This window comes from Alligator sinensis, unplaced genomic scaffold, assembly GCF_000455745.1.
Source record: "Alligator sinensis unplaced genomic scaffold, ASM45574v1 scaffold472_2, whole genome shotgun sequence".
Lineage (NCBI taxonomy): Eukaryota > Metazoa > Chordata > Crocodylia > Alligatoridae > Alligator > Alligator sinensis.
In genome coordinates, this window is record NW_005842378.1 from 179,317 (window position 1) to 196,236 (window position 16,920).

Genomic DNA, 16,920 nt, shown 5'->3' on the forward strand with positions numbered 1-16,920 from the left:
TGGGGGCAGGGTGAGGGTGTGTGGCATTTGTGGGGTGAGGGAGGGTGGGGGGGCTGTGGGGACCCCCACATTCCCCCCATGGTGCAACAGCAGGTGCAGGCACTGGTGCCCAGCACTGCGTGGCTCAACCCAGTGTTGCACATTGTGGTGAGGGGCACAGCCTCAGCCAGGCCGTCTCTATTGGCAGCACTCCCCACCATGCGTGTGCAGCCCCCATGCTCATGCAACATGGGAGGAAAGCCTGCGTTGAAGCTCGCTGCCTTCCCTGCCCCTGGACCTGCAGGGAGCAGTGCAGGCAGCTGGCTCCACTGTGCAGGCTTTTCTTCCCGTGGTGTGCATGCGTGGTAGGGGGTGTGCATGCGTGGCAGGGAACGTCGATGATAGAGACAACCCAGCAGAGACTGTGCGTGTGTGCTGGGAGGATCACGGATCAAGACTGCCTGGTGAAGGCTGCACCCCTCCCCCCTCATGTACAGCACTGGCCAGAACCACACGTTGCCAGGCACCAGTGTGCGCCAGGAACGAGTGCCCAAGCACCCCTGCCTGTTGCTCCTGTCACTGTCTGCTGGGGCTGTGCACCATGGGAGGAGCATGGGTGGGTCCCCATATGCTCCTACCCTCCCTCACACCCACTCTCTGCTCAGCTGAGTTCCACACTGCTGCTGCTTCCCTGGCTGCCAGCTCTACACTGCCACCAGCCCTGGTCCCATGCTCCGTGCCCTCGCCCAGCTGCAGCTTCGTCCCTGCCCCACCACTTCCCTACCTGCTGCCCAAAGCAAGCCAGATGCAGGTCCCCATCAGCAGCAGCAGCAGCCCCACCCAGAAGCTGCCTGCTGCCCTTCCACGTATGAGATGCAATAGGGTATAGAGGTGGGGAGTATGTGCGAGTACCTCACTCACATCCTCATGGGCAGAATGGCTGGGTAGGGCACAGTTCATTGGGGTGGGGGATGCCACGGGCCAAATGAAAGTGCATGGCAGACAGGATGCAGCCCATGGGCCATATTTTGTACTCCTCTGAATTAGGTGAAGGAGATCAAGCATAGAGGCAGAATGTTCCATTAGGTGGTAGTTTTTGGGGCATGTGTAAGAGTCAGAAACCACAAAAACAGGCTAGAGAACAAGCAAAAGTGCCATGGCAAAAACAGAACTGGTAGAATGACCCTGAGAAAAAGCCTTTTGAGTCAACTGCTGGCTGAAAGAAGCTTGGAGCCATGAGCAAGGAACCTACTCTGCTCTGGCTTTCAACATGCAGTATTTGGATTACTTTTTTCACTAGTTTGCTCTCTTTCCAAACCTGTCAACTAAAAATAGACATCACATTTGACCTGGAAAAAGCCATTTTATACCAGAATAAAGTGCAATCTTTCAGACATCCATATATGTTACCCTGGGACAAACCCTAAAAAAGTTCACAGGATAAGAAATGCTAAATCACAAAGTGCATATGAATGGTTGTCCCAGTATTGTACCGAATCAATGGCAGGAAAGCATACATTTAGCTGCTCACTGAGCCCCGATTAGGAAAGTAGTATATGTACAGGTTAGTACTGGGAATTTTCTGTTCTGGGACAAATACAGGCACAACTTGTCCCTGGACAAATTCAACAAGTGTTCCTAGCCTTATTTCAGTTATTTTGGATATAGAGTACAAGACCAAACTGCCAGGAGCATCAATATGATAAATGAGTGAACATTGTATTGCACCAGAGTTTGCTGAATTATCTTTTTCTCATTCCCTTTATTTAGATCTTTATTATGATGTATGAGGGGAATACTGTATATGGTAAGGACAGCTTTCCACTATTAGTAGTGTCTGATCAGAATTATAAGTGTACTTGAATGTTGCACGTGGAAGAGCAAAATTCGACTTTGGATATTTGGGGAGAAGTTAGCAGCTCTGCCTCTGTAAAGCAACCCCCAAGTGGTCCTTCATTGAGTGCCTGAATTACCTTATTCACTACCTTTAGGAAGAGCTGGCAGCAGTAACACACACACACACACACACACACACACACACACACACACACTGCAGAGGGTGGAACTGAAAAAAAAAATCAGATTTGCCAAACATACAATATAATCTTATAAAGGTCCTGAAGTGTTTGGGCTAATCTCATGACTTTTTAAAAAACATTTTAGGATTCATATAGTCAATGACCAAGAAATTCACTGCTGTAAAAAAAAGAAAAAAAAACAACTCACCCTTTAATTTTGAACAAGGGCTGGCTACATGTTACTGTGATGAAAGAGTGATGGCAAAAAGGCAAGTTTGATTGATTAAGAGAAATGTTTGGGTGCGACTACATGATGTTATGTTGCCGTAGCAATGCACTATGGCAACACTGTGACCATGTATGTCTATACATGACCAGCAGCTTCTTTGCTGTAGCAGTACACTCCCTCATTATAGCGTGCCGCTATGGTGAATTAGCAGCTAAAAATAACTGTGCATACAGCGTAGTACAGGCTGCAGCAGCATCACCATACAGACACATGTAGACGCACCCTTTAAGATATAAACCAGATACAGATGGCATTAGGCCTTTCCTGCTGCCTGCCTCAACACTGGCAAATGGCAATTTCCAAAGAGAAAGTTGGAAGAGGAGGTTAGTTTGGATGTGTTCTCTGTAGGTCTGTTAGTGTCAACCGGACTGCAGAAAAAGAATTAAAAAACCCAACATGAGGACATGGTATTTAAAGGGCGCAGGGCATTTTCCCCCCTTATGGCCATTAACACACAACCAGGGGAAATATGAGATCCTTTAGGCATGTGAAATTCAGATTCAGTCTCTTCCAGACAAGACAGGATGGACCCTTGAATGCATCTGCCACCTTCACGGCAAGCTTTTACACATGCTGGGCTGTGAGGTAGGATGGAACAGGCACCCGCGTGACAGCAGTCTGATCCAGGAGGCATGCTCAGAGAGTGCCTGCTTGATCAGGCCCTGGATAAAAATTCAGGTAAATTCTTTGTTGGAGAATCACACCAGAGCTTTACATAGTTGGTCTGCTAGAAGAAACTTAAGCAACTACAAGCTCAAGCAGCAGGTCACTGGAGAGCTGAGTATCTTAGGTAGATAGGCTGTTGTAGACGACACGGGGGTCTGCTTTGCCCTAAATTGAAGCGGTATTTTTTTTAAAAACGCACTTCAACTTAGAGCGAAGTGAATGTCATATTGAATGAAATAGTTTGAATGTTTGTAAAGGTTGCCCATTAGCCAGTTTCAGGAAGAAGATAGGATTTATCTCCTTATCTAGCTCATTGTTTCGGAGCTACGTGCGAAATGTCCTGACTTCACTTAAAGTCTTAATTTAAATTGTATCTTTAGAAGTTTTTTACAAAGAAAGCAAATATCCTGAATTCCGAGACATCAAAGCCTAAGGCCTTTTAACCAAATTGCTAAGAAAAGAGTATTTACAGTGATATGGAAGTCTCCCCAAGAATAATTTAAAATGCTCAACAAAGGTAATTTCTGTTGAGTAAGATCCGAGCCCAAATTTGGGAGGTATGATAAGTTGAGCAGGAGGAGCCCAATGACGGCAGCTCACTCAATAAAAACCTGTAACTTACTGTCCCAATTTGGAGGTGACTTCACTTGCAGAACAACGAAGGAAGAATCGCAAGTGTAAACTCGGATTAGATTGATCACCTAATCCAACCTCTCCGTGAACACGAATCTCTTAGTTCACGCTGAAGCCACGGAGCGCCCGAAAGGGACTGAAGGAAGGGGACATAGTCCTATCACTGGTGAGCCCAGCTCATTGAATCGTATTGCTGAGGCCAGCCTATTGAACCATACTACTGAGGCCAACCCATTAAATCGTACTACTGAGGAATGAAACCATATTTTGGTATTTGGCTTCTCGGAATTCTAGGATTGTAAGTATATTATGAAAATAATAGTATTGATTCAAATTTAACTTTTAGTTGTAATTGTAGTTGTTTTTGTAACACTAATTCTTATAGCATTGTTTGGGAAGGAAGTGCATTCGGAGCATTGTTTCTGATATATGTAATTATTGTGTTTTTAATGTTTGTGGTGTTTCTTAAAGCTAAGCAGTGTTATATACGTAGCAAAAAGTTTTAAAATAAAATTGTGTTGTATAAATTAAGTGTGTAATCATTGTGAAATCACGCAATCAGCTAACTACTCCCCCAGCCAGTGCATCAAAACGAATCAGTAAATTGTGTGGGATTTTCTCTATTCCATAACCCACTAGAGACAGTGAACACCCATGTCAGAGCCCAATCCTTACCTGTCTCTCCAGCTGCTGGGAGGGGAGAGCAAGCTGCTGGTAGGCAGAGCGGTCCCTGAGCTGCAGGGCAGGGGAGGGGGGTGCTGCTTCCCTCCGCAGCAGCGGCAGTACCCACCTGCAGCTACCCGGCTCGGGCAGTCCTGGGGAGCACTGCAGCCACAGAGGGAAGCATCGGGCCCCCACGCAGCTCAGGCAGGCAAGCTCTGGGGTGGGGAGCAGGGAAAGATCATCAGGCTCGTTTTTTTCCCCCCCTGTCTGCGGAGCCTGCCTGCATGGGCTGCTGCAGAGCCCCCTGAGCCTCACAGGGCCTCGTGCTTCCCTCCGCGGCTGTAGATCCCAATCACTCTTTATGATAAACTGCAAATATTAAAGGCATAACTACAATAGTTTCCTCTCCCTCTCTACATCATCCTCAAAGAGAGCTGCTCAGCACTTGGGAGCTGACATATCCTCATTAGTGTCTTTAACTTATTTTAGAGCTAAAAATTGTTGCATTGGTTTATAGCTTGGAAACATACCACATTGTTGCAATAAAAACCTATTTACTCATGCTGAAGCAAACACAGAAAAAAAACCCTAGCCATTTTAATCCATTGGATTTTAGCCAATTCAAACATTTTCCTCATTTCATTGCACAGAAATGTCACTCTTACAGTTAAAAAAAAAATCCTTAAAAGTTTAAACCAATGATTAATTGAATTGGGTATACACTTTGAAATGGCTTGTGACTTGGTAAACTCCACATTGTTTGTGGTACCAAGGTTTTAGTAGTATACGTTTAGAAGGCCTCATTTGTATGGATGAAACACAGAATATCACCCGTTTAGAAGAAATAACATGTATTCTCTCTTTTTTAAACACCCCAAGAGATGCAGCCAGGCTTCTTCCTGCCTACTTTTGTGTGATTTTTTTTTTTTAAATTTAGATAGTGAGGAAAGCAGATTAAAGTATTAAGGGTTCAGCTGTGGTTCACAGGCCCTGTGTAAGGGACAGAATGTCTCTTCCAGGTCTTGTTAACATAAGAAAGTTTTACTGGTTTAACTTAAAATTGCTTTCTTAAAACACATGTAGTCAAACTTTTGAAAGTCATATGGAAACTTTTCTTTTTGTTAGGCCAAGCTAAGCCAAAAATCAAAGTTATGGGGGAGGACACAGCCTTTCACACTGGTTTGACTAAATTGGTTTAAACTAAATTTGTACAAGAGAGTTGCGTTATCACCTTCTGGTCTCTGGTTCCCAGCTGCTCCCAGGGGCTTGATTACCTCTCCTCTGATGATGCATTGCAAGTAAGCAGCAGCCCTAGGGGCTACTGTTCTCAGTACACTGTGATAGTGGGAGGGAGTAAATCAGAATTACGATCGTATCTGGACAAAAAGTAGGATTTGCAGAGTTGTTGTTCCTAGGCAGTTTAAGGTATATTAGCTTTTCAGCCTCTTGTGGGCTAAGATCAAGTATTCATGCACTGAAAAATGGTTCTAAGGAGCTGCCCTGTTAAACTCAGCTTTGAAAATAACCCAAATTCCAAGCCCTCTGTGAAAAGATATAACATATTCGTTACCAGGATTCCAGTTTTTAGGGATTAGTCAGAATTTTTAACACCACTTTTTACTGCATTCTAGAAAGATCAGCATCTAAAAGGTCTCTAGCTACTTACTGCAAGTTCCAAACATTTCCACTTCTGAGTTGTCTGCTTGTTTCCTGGTATCACGAAGTAAGCTGCTACTTTTCATATGATTAAGCAAGTGTATCTACTGTTTTATTCATAGATTCATAGATGTTAGGGTCGGAAGGGACCTCAATAGATCATTGAGTCCGACCCCCTGCATAAGCAGGAAAAAGTGCTGGCTCTAGATGACCCCAGCGAGATACTCATCTAACCTCCTCTTGAAGACCCCCAGGGTAGGGGAGAGCACCCCCTCCCTTGGGAGCCCATTCCAGACCCTGGCCACTCGAACTGTGAAGAAGTTCTTCCTAATGTCCAATCTAAATCTGCTCTCTGCTAGCTTGTGGCCATTATTTCTTGTAACCCCCAGGGGCGCCTTGGTGAATAAATCCTCACCAATTCCCTTCTGTGCCCCCGTGATGAACTTATAGGCAGCCACAAGATCGCCTCTCAACCTTCTCTTGCGGAGGCTGAATAGATCCAGTTTCTCTAGTCTCTCCTCGTAGGACTTGGTCTGTAGGCCCTTAACCATGCGAGTGGCCCTTCTCTGGACCCTCTCCAGGTTATCCGCATCCCTCTTGAAGTGCGGCGCCCAGAATTGCACGCAGTACTCCAACTGCGGTCTGACCAGCGCCCGATAGAGGGGAAGTATCACCTCCTTGGACCTATTCGTCATGCATCTGCTGATGCATGATAAAGTGCCATTGGCTTTTTTGATGGCTTCGTCACCCAGCCGACTCATGTTCATCTTGGAGTCCACTAGGACTCCAAGATCCCTTTCCACTTCCGTGCCACCCAGCAGGTCGTTCCCTAGGCTGTAGGTGTGCTGGACATTTTTCCTCCCTAGGTGCAGCACTTTGCATTTCTCCTTGTTGAACTGCATTCTGTTGTTTTCTGCCCATTTTCTGTCCAACCTGTCCAGGTCTGCTTGCAGCTGTTCCCTGCCCTCCGGCGTGTCCACTTCTCCCTATACTTTTGTGTCATCTGCAAACTTGGACAGAGTACATTTCACTCCCTCATCCAAGTCGCTAAAGTCGCTGTTCTAATGAACAGTTTTTATTCTTCCATGAACTGTTCTAATGGGGCTTTGCACACTGAAGCAATCATTTAGAATACTTACCTTGCCCACAGAACCTTCCTAGGTTTCCACGTACGTTTCCTATTGTAATCCAGCCATAAGTACTGCAGTTAGCCTATCATTTTTAGTACAGATAATTCTAGCGGGGCATTGTGCTGTTTTCAGACAATCAGTCACAAAAAGCATTGAGACAAAAGTAGTGTTACTTGCATCAGTAGAATAGTAGAATTTTAGGTGGTAAGGTTTTCCCTTTATAATTAATTGGCTCAGCACAGAGGGACCAACAGTGCACAGAGATTGCACCAGGACTGAGAAAATGCAAGAGGTGAACTTAAACACCCCTTTGTACTTGGCTAGCTAGTATGCTCTGCAGTCTGCCAATAAGTTGCAGAGTGCACAGATCCACTTTTCAGGAGTTAGAATCATAGAAAATTAGGGTTGGAAGGGACCTCAGGAAGTCATCTAGTCCAATCCCCTGCTCAAAGCAGGACCACCCCCAACTATATCATCCCAGCCAAGCCTTTGTCTAGCCCCTTCCAAGGAAATAACCATTCTGAGCCATGCAGCCTGTTTCATCGAGTTTGCCCTGCTCTGCCATCTTAAAACTCAAGATATTAAAAATTAAAATGTACTGATGTTTTTGTGGTTGATCAATCCAGTTTGTAACCTTGAGGCTTCTGTGGTACATGCAATGGAAATTACATATCTAGTTTGTTAAAAATCAGGGAAGGAATCTCAAAAGTTCATTCTTTAAAAAGATACTTGGAGAAATATTGTAAAAGGTTAACACACTTAGAAGTGCCAGGTGCCACAAGAGACCTGTTCAGGGTTTTTCACCGTCTACAGCACTGGAACATATTGGGAAATCCTTATTCCAGTTAAAAATTGTCAAACAGGCTTTTCATAATCTACTTAGCGTGCATTTACAAATGTAAATGTATGCTATGCAAGCAATTATGTTTTGTATGTTATTACAAAACACTGCACAGTGGCAGTATCATAACCAATGCTTTGCACAATGGCAGAATCATAGCCAATGAGGCCCAGCCTAGGTATGATTATTGCTAGTTGAAAACTAGCACATTTAACATAACTAAGGAACAAAAACTCAGTACTGAAATAGGTATTCACACTTCAGGGGAAAAACAAAAGTAAGAGTTATGGGCTCACAATTCTTTGATGTTGCTAGAAGTGGGGAAATCAGTTTTATACCAGTCTTAGGGTTGCTAACCCTCCTGGACTGGCCAGTCTACCGGAGTTGGCATCCAGTGACTATTGAAAGCAATCCAGAAGACTAATATTGTGAATGGGTTAAACAGTACAATTAATGACTGGAAGTGCACCGACACATCAGTCCCATATCAGATTGGCACCAATATAAAATTGACAGTATTGGCAATCTGCTATTTTTAGCTGATATGGCCGATAATGTAGCTGATAAATGCCCCATACATATGCACAGCCACAGCACAGAACACAGGTGGCCAGGAGTACAGCCCAGCAGTGTGGAGAGCTGGTGGAGACAGGTCTGGCTGGTAAGTCTGTTGTGAAGGAAGGGGTATGAGGCAGGTGGTGCAGATCAATGCCCCAGCAGTGAGGGAGGGAATGAGGCTGGAGCAGGGGTAGGTGCTGCCCACCCAGGGCAGGGTGCGGGACAGAGCCGTGAGTGGCTCGTCCGGGGGGGCTTTGGGGTCAGGGAGTGGCATGTGCCTCTGGATCTGTGCTTAGGGCAAGGGCGGGCTGCCGCTGTGGGCTAGGGGTAGCACCAGACTCTTCTTGGCAGGGGGGCTGGGCCAGGGCTGCACTTGGGTTGGGCAGAGGCAGTGCTGGGAAGGGGGCTACAGCAAATTTTGTGGTGGCTGCAGCACCCCCGCCCCCTCCCCCCCCATAGCTCCCCTCTCAGCATCACCGCCACCCACCCTGAATACAGCCTTGGCCCAGCCCCAGCCCACAGCAGCAGCCTGCCTTTGCCTCACATGCAGATCTGGGGGCACACACTCCCCCTATGCCCTCTTGGGGTGCATGCAGCAGTGGGAGCCATCCCCCAGATGAGCTGCTCACAGCCCCATGTGCACCCTGCCCCAGCTGTGCAGTGCCTGCCCTGCCCCAGCCCCACTCCCTTGTTCACCACAGGGGCCTCGATCTGCCCCCCCATGCCCCTTCCCTCACAACAGACTTACCAGCTGGATGCTGCTCTACAAGCTGCCTGGTTGCATATCAGCAATCGGATTGGTATCAGCCAATATGGCTCATTAAAAATCAGCCATTGGTATTGGCCTAAAAAAAAAAAAAAGTCTCTAATTGGTGCACCCCTATTAATGACATTATGTCACATTGGAAAAACAAATCTCCTGGAATAGCTTCAGTCAGAGTTGGCAACCCTAACCACTCTGTTAGTACCAAGAGAGATTTGGTTCTGATACAATTGTGTGTTTTGTTTTGCCTTTCAACAACAAAACCCAGAAACATAATTGCTTGCATAGTACCTACTTCTATATTTATCTGCAATAATTAAGTACAACATTAAGAACTTAATCTAAGGAAGATTTTGACATACTTCAAAAGCAAAAAGTTAACTGGTATTTTGAAGAGGCAAGAGAGATGCAGAAGATGGACCCTGTACTAAAAGGAGTTTAGTAGAGGTTGTATGCAGGTGAGTAGGCATATTTCTTTAACTAATCCAAGTAGTGAAGAGGCTTTTAGTATTAGGTGTGAATTTTTTTTTAATCTAACACATTGTTTAATGCATTTCCCAAGCTTTCCTTAGCATATGCAAAGGATGACAAGTGTCAGTAATTCATACAACTAGATTTAATAAGTTGTTACAGAAAAAAAATAAAGTCCAAACTACAAAGTTTAAGCATTTGTAAGCAATAGCAGCAATTGAGCTCCATGTTTAGTCACAGTACTGCAGTTCCATACAAGCATTAGTCCAAGCCAAAAAGGAAGAAGCCTTGTTAGGTTTACTAGCAAAAAACAATCTAAGAGAACATGTAATAAAAGATACAGTACATTTAAAATTAGTTAATTGAAAAACAAGTACAGAGATCTTAGCTGTGAACGCTCTGAAAGTTATGTCCATTACTTTGACAGCAAAGTTACAAATACCTAATACTTTATACCCCAACAGAACTACATCCAGAAAAAATAGCTGAAATGTTTATCCTGTATTAGCACCCTGGTTTTCTGCTTGTTGCTAAACTTCATTCTTACATAAATTTGTGCGCCAGAATTACACGATCATTATAATTCCTGACCAGCTACCCATTTGGGGTATAGAGTAGTCACCAACATGACTATAAAATACTGTGTGGTATGACTGAACACTATAGCAGTTGAGATTGAGAAGAAAGTTTGCCTGGTTTAAAGTAAAAAAAGAAAGATTTAGCTGACATTGTACAAACCAGTGTAAAAAGCAACTACATACAAGCCAGATTAAACAAAAGGAGACAGTTGTACAAATCTGTGACTAATCTTTCACTCATACCTTGCAAGTAGAGATGTCACAATACTGAAATATTAACATGGGAGCTTTTCCCAGTTAAGTGCCATTTTTTACTACTCTAACATAGTGAAATCAGCAAAGTTATTTGCTATCTGCATATTTGCAATTACAATTTTTTTTGTAGCCCATGCCTTACTAGCAGGCCATAAAATACAAGCATGTAGGCAGAAATCTAAGCATAAACTTTGTACCACTTAGCAGGAATTTTTTGATTCCCCCTTCAGTCCTTAATCCTCTTTATATTTGCAATTTGTGTACATTCCAACCAGTAGTACCTAATTTGAGTCTAAAATGTACTTCACTATTTGATCTAGTCTATACATTACTTACAGAACTGAACACAGAGGATACATAATAGGCCAACTCTGGACACATTTCTTTCTACAAGTTATGGATGACCTCTGTCACAACTCCATAAATCAGGTAGAAAAGGTCAACAATAACTAGTTGAAATAACTGATCTATCTAGAGAAAGTCATTGTATGCCCTGTTTACGCAACACCAATTTTAGTCTGGATTGTTTTAAGTGACAGAGTCACTGGCTCTAGTACATCAGCTCTTCTGGCTGAATGGGGGAAAGAAGGCTAGGTAAGTGGAGGCAAAGAGAGGAAGTGAACAGATACGTTTTGATGGACAGTAACTGATACCACAGACAAAAAATAAGAGAACAAACACCAGAAAGGCAAAAGAAACAGGTGCCAAACATGTTTAAATATGCTGGCAATGTGGATTACTGCTTTATAACGAAAAAGTTACATGCATTATTGTGCATTAACTGTGCAGCTTCCAACAGTATTAACTCCTTTGGAAAGCGATGTCGTTACTTAAATTTTCAGTGACAGCATGGAACAGATGTATGTAGAGGGAGGTTGTGCAGGCAGGGGTTAAATAAATAAATAAATACATACATACATACATAGATAGAAGTGGCATAATACAACAATGGTGGATGGGGAAGATTTTAGGATGTTGCATCTTGGTGTTGAAACGAGTTTAGATAAGTTCATGATGCAAAGAGCAATGGAGTATTATGCTGAATAGGCAGGGTCATAAACCCATTATTTCAATAGATTTTAGTTCATGATAACAGCAATAGTATTTAATCAGCACTGGTGGTGTATAAATCTAGACAGCGAACTGGTACTGTGACATCCCTATTATCTCCCTAAATCATTTTGATAAAGGAAAAGGCTTTTCAAAATATCACATTTTTCTGCTTCATTCTGTCATTTTATTGCCCAATTATTCATTACAATTTTCCAATCACTTTACATAACCAACCATTTTCATCATTGCCACACTATTGTAAACCACATCAGCAAGTTAATACATAAAGCTTTGCATTTCAAAAAACTAGACACTTTAGTAACAATATTACAAAGATTTTAGCTTCAAAAATAACTGAAATGAAAAAAATAAACTTTTAAAGAATTAGCATCATAAAATTAATTTATTCCAAGTAAAAATACAAAATAATATTAATGACATTGACCAGATATGAAAGTCTCTCCCAGAAACAACTATTTTAATGGTTGAGAAAGCACTCCTTAAAGAAAATACGAAATAAAAATGAAAAATATGTAAATATGTTTAATTTTTTCTTAGCAAAAAATCTTTCTAAAAATAACAATGAAAATTTGTCTCAGTACAAAGGCTACATTACTATTGAAAAAATACCAGCATGAAGAAAAGGTACATATTTGACAGTAGAAAAATGATCTTAGTGAATCACAATGTCTAAAGTCTGCAATGAAAATAAATCTGCAATAAAGATTTATGCCTTTTTTCTTTTCATTTTTCTTTTTTATACAAACAGTACAAACAGTATTGCACATAACAACAAATAGTCGAGGTTAGGTTAGCCTTCAAAAAATTCGACTAGTTCAAGTCTCACATCATAAAAGGCCACAATAGGACCTGTTGTACCCAGGGGCTTCTTAGTCAAGTTGCAGTTCAGAACTCCTTATTTTAAAAAATAATGTTTTTTTGAAGGACCCTCTTAATATAGCATATTAATAACTCAGGGGCACATTCATTTACAAAACAAAAGGGAGCATGTTATAATTTAATAAACTAAAAAAGTTCTCTTTAAAAAAATACAAACAGAAGAACTCTCACAATTCTGGTCAGTCGTGCATAATCACACTTGATTATAAATATACAAATTAAGGGAAAATATTTTTCACCTTCTATTCACAACTTTCAGCACCAAATGGAGTTGTTGTCTAAACCTTTTCTTTACTGATAACTTTTAGTTTTAATCCAACTTTATGCTGTACTTCACATCTTCCAGGTTCTCTCTCTGGGGTGTGTTTCTACATGAAAGAGGGGTATTTCTTCAAAAAAGGTTTACTTTTTTCACATAATTAGGTAGATTTCTGTAGGTTAGCTATGATTTTTAATATTACAGTTATAAAGCTCTAACGTCTTCATTTTCAAAAACTCAAATAAGCATGAAAAAAATAAAGTTACCCATCTGTTAAATCATTTTTCTTGCAGAATTAAATTAATATATATTTTTCTGAATAAACTTACTTAGAAAATATCATTTTCTTTCCTATATTTCAAAATTGAGGTATTGCAAAAGATCATGTCAGTCAGAAAGCATGCCTTTTTCTTTAAAAAAAAATCATCAGCCAACTGTTGAAAACTGTCTAGATACAAAAAGTAGTGCATAACAAAATGTCTTGTACAGATGAAAAAACAGAAAAAAGACACCTGGGCTGGAAAAAGCAATATCACAAAAATGCCCAGAAGTAACCTCGAAAGGGATAATTGTAATAAGCATTTTAAACTGGTAAAAAACTATTTTTTTCTTTTTCTCAAAAACAGAAAAAATTTCCTTTCAAAGCCAATACTTGCAACTAAACATTGAAAAAAAGCTTACTAAGTTACACACAAACAAGGACATCACAACAAACAAAACCCAGAACATTTAAGTCTACTATGCGGTGTCATATCCAGTCAGATTGTCCCCAGAACTGCAAAAATAAACGAAAAAAATAAAGGAAAAACGAAAACAGAATAGTGTACACATTCTCACAATCATTAGTACACCAAGTGTGTTTATATTTATATACTACTATCTGCAGCCCCATAGTACATGCTAAAAAAATGTCTACTCTGTTAGCAGGTCTTAACTGAATTCAAGCTTCACAGGATACACCCAGGGATCAAAGGAATTGACACCACTTCCAGAAAGCAGACATTTCATGTTAACTTGCGTGTGCAGACATTTCTTTAGCACCACTTTTTCCCTAACTTCCTTAAAATGTGCCTAGTTTCTCAGTTTGACAGACAATCTATCTAATTGGTAGTGTATGGAAAGCTATTATGAGCTCTTTGGTTTTCTGGACAAGGTCTGCAGCTACATAAATGGTGTAAGCATTAGGAGAGAGAGAGCTCATAGTTTTATGTACCTGTTACGATGAACGGTCAAAAACGTGTTAATGTTGGATACAGAGGCTTTAACAGTTAAGTTTGATCACAGTACTAGACATAATCACTTTACTATATAAAATAAATTGCACAATATATAACAGAGCACCGCAAAGTACTTCATCTACCATCCACAAATTTGTTTTAAGAATATCCTACAGCTAGTTTTTATATTTCTTGTAATATAGGTCATTCTGTAATGGGCTGATCCTAATTTCAGAAGCATTACATTTACTGAGGCATGCCTTCCTCCAGTCAGTAATCATTTTTTCTTTACTGAATATTTTGTAGCCTACATAGATTCTTAATTTGTGCACTGTGGGCAAGTTTTATATTAGACATATATAAAATTTATTGCATGCAGCAACCTGATTAAGTAAACATGCAGTCAAATATATTGACCTTCCTTGGAAGCTTTCTGTATGCTATACTGATCTCCTTTCAGCAGCCATCACTATTTTAATCACATATTCTGTTTTTAATTGATACCCTAGCCTGAATAGAGTATTATGGTATTAGTAATACCATTTTAATAGCAGCAAAAGCTATTGCAGCATACATTTACATAACACTAAAAGACCTAACAAAAAACCCTCAGCAAAACAAAAAGAAACAAAAAATCTGATCCAGCTTATGAGGTATCATCCTTACAATTCAAAATGGAGAGCAACTAAAGGCTTATTTTCTTTAAGGGTTATTCCTACTCTAAATGACCCAAACTAACAATTGCTGAATATCTGTTTAAGTTTTTGCTACATCTGCCACCTACTTGTGAATATTACCTTTGGTAAGTCATCTGCTAGGGGCACATCTAAGTTTCTGAAAATAAGTGCATGCTCCAGTTTAAAAAAAAAATAAAAATAAAAATAAAAAAATCTTCATCACATACACACCAACCTAGTGGAGGTTGATGAGAATGGCAGTCTACGTAACGTCACTAGTGACAAGTCTTGTGTAGGAAATTAAGGTACCAAGCAGATGTTTGTGTGAATCAAAGTGCAAAATCAGTACAGTTACACTCTGCCGGTTTGTATTATACTGGACACTGAGTTCAGTAATGTGACTGTAAATAATAATAATAGTAATAAAAAGACCCATATCTTCGTTAAAGTCGAGGACGAATGCACAGATTTCCAGAACACCAAGCCCTGAGGCAGCGCGCTTTTTCCCTCGATTTTATCTACTCCAGTACTTGCTGCTGGGTGTAGGCATGGGGTTCAACTCCAACGAAATGGAACATGGCGTGGCCGGTCACCTCCCTCTTTCACCAGTGGTTTGTGGAACTCTCGCCCAGCACGAGAGTGTATGCTTGCCCAGCAGTATTCACAGTAATACTGCAAACAGGTAACATTGGCACAGAAGAATGGAGCAAATTTTCCACCACAACGAGTGCCCTGGCATTCATCACACATCTGATCATCGAGCACATATGGCTTCACTTCCACCTGTAGTAGAAAAAGGCAGATTAATATAGGAAAGGAAAAATGCTTCATATAATTATTTCACATGCTGGTAAAAGGATCAATATTAGCAGCATTAGTCTGCTTCTGTGGTTACAATGATATTCCTCAATTTACACCGTAGGCAAGTCTCAAAAGATTTGGTACTTCAGGTACTTTTTCAAAACCATTTTGAGAGGAACAAAGTTTGGCAGGAAATCTCATTGAAAAAAAACTGCTTTGATAGCTTCCCAGTATTTATTGCTTACAACCAAGATGAAAATACTATAAAAATAGGTCGCCAAACACTGGTTGCAAAAGTGCAGTAATGAAGGATGAGGGATGTTAAACTAAATTTTTGGGCAAGATCCTGTACCAAATAAAATAGGAATACTTGGAGAAATACAGTATGTATAAAATGAAACAAGATGAAATATTCTGTCACTTTAAATACTGTATATAATCCTGGGAAAAGCCACTATCTGTAGCTTAACTTTACACTGGAGGGGAGTGAAGTATTGGAGGTCCCACAAGATGCTACATTTACCAACTGCTGTTTATTAAATTACTAATGTAACCAAAAGGAACTGGACAGCCTCTTAAGTACTGGAAGTAGTAAAAGGATGAAGACAAAGAGTATATAGTAACCTGTTTGTACATTCGATATAACAGTTAATATCAGCTGAGGGGATGAGTGTAAAGTTTGTAAGGTATCAGTATTGTTGCTTTCCTAAACCCATACATTTACAGTACTTCACTGAAATGTTGGCACACTGTCATCCCCAAGACAGTCAGTCTTTGTGTGATGCAACAGTGAATGGTATATTACTCAATATGGTACAAAACATCTTCCCGATGACTTCATGGCTACTGCACTAACTTTATCAGAAGGTAAGAATGGAAGTTGTCCCTTAAAGATGTATATTGGCTTAAACAAGCAGAGAAATAAGAGGAGGGTTGAGGTCCATATGCAAACTAGTCCATAACATTTCCAGGCAAGGAATTTTTAAAAATATCTCAGTGATAAAAAACAAAGGTTTTAGATATAATAAGGTTGCTACATCTATCTTTGAATCACTGGGAACTCATTTTTCAAACCTGTTGCAGCATCCTATGAAGATCAGTGCCATGTGTGTTCTCACCCACCTCTGGAAAAAGCTAGATATGCATACAAGCCCATTTTAAGTTTATTTAAAATGTATAACTACATCTAATCATTTCCATGATTTTAAAGAGAATCATGATCGCATTCATGATGGAGGACCAACATTTTCTTTTCAGTGGCAGTAAACTGGAAAAATTTAATCTGGATCCTGACTGAACTAGGTAACTAAACCAGTAGATTTTATCTATATAGCTATATAAAATCCACTGGTTTAGTTACCTAGTTCAGTCAGGATCCAGACTAAATATTTATAAATATAGTTTAAAAAAATATATATACAACCGCTTACCATAAGCTGCCTTGATAGATATAGATATATATATCACCCTTTATTTTATTTATATACATATATAAATAAAATATTTAAACTTT

At 40.6% G+C, this 16,920-nt stretch overlaps 1 protein-coding gene and 1 pseudogene across 1 annotated transcript in view; one reads left to right on the top strand and one right to left on the bottom strand.

Moving 5' to 3' along the window:
• The first annotated feature begins 8,008 nt into the window (after positions 1–8,008).
• On the top strand, positions 8,009–8,193 carry LOC112551200 (annotated as a pseudogene).
• A 1,525-nt stretch (positions 8,194–9,718) lies between these two features.
• The window catches only part of CPEB3 (cytoplasmic polyadenylation element binding protein 3), a 172,267-nt gene continuing 165,065 nt past the window's right edge, over positions 9,719–16,920 (bottom strand). The window contains exon 11 of the mRNA XM_025210887.1: positions 9,719–15,389. Within this exon, the coding sequence (XP_025066672.1) occupies positions 15,162–15,389 (228 nt within the window). The 3' untranslated portion in view covers positions 9,719–15,161. The remainder of the gene's footprint in view (positions 15,390–16,920) is intronic.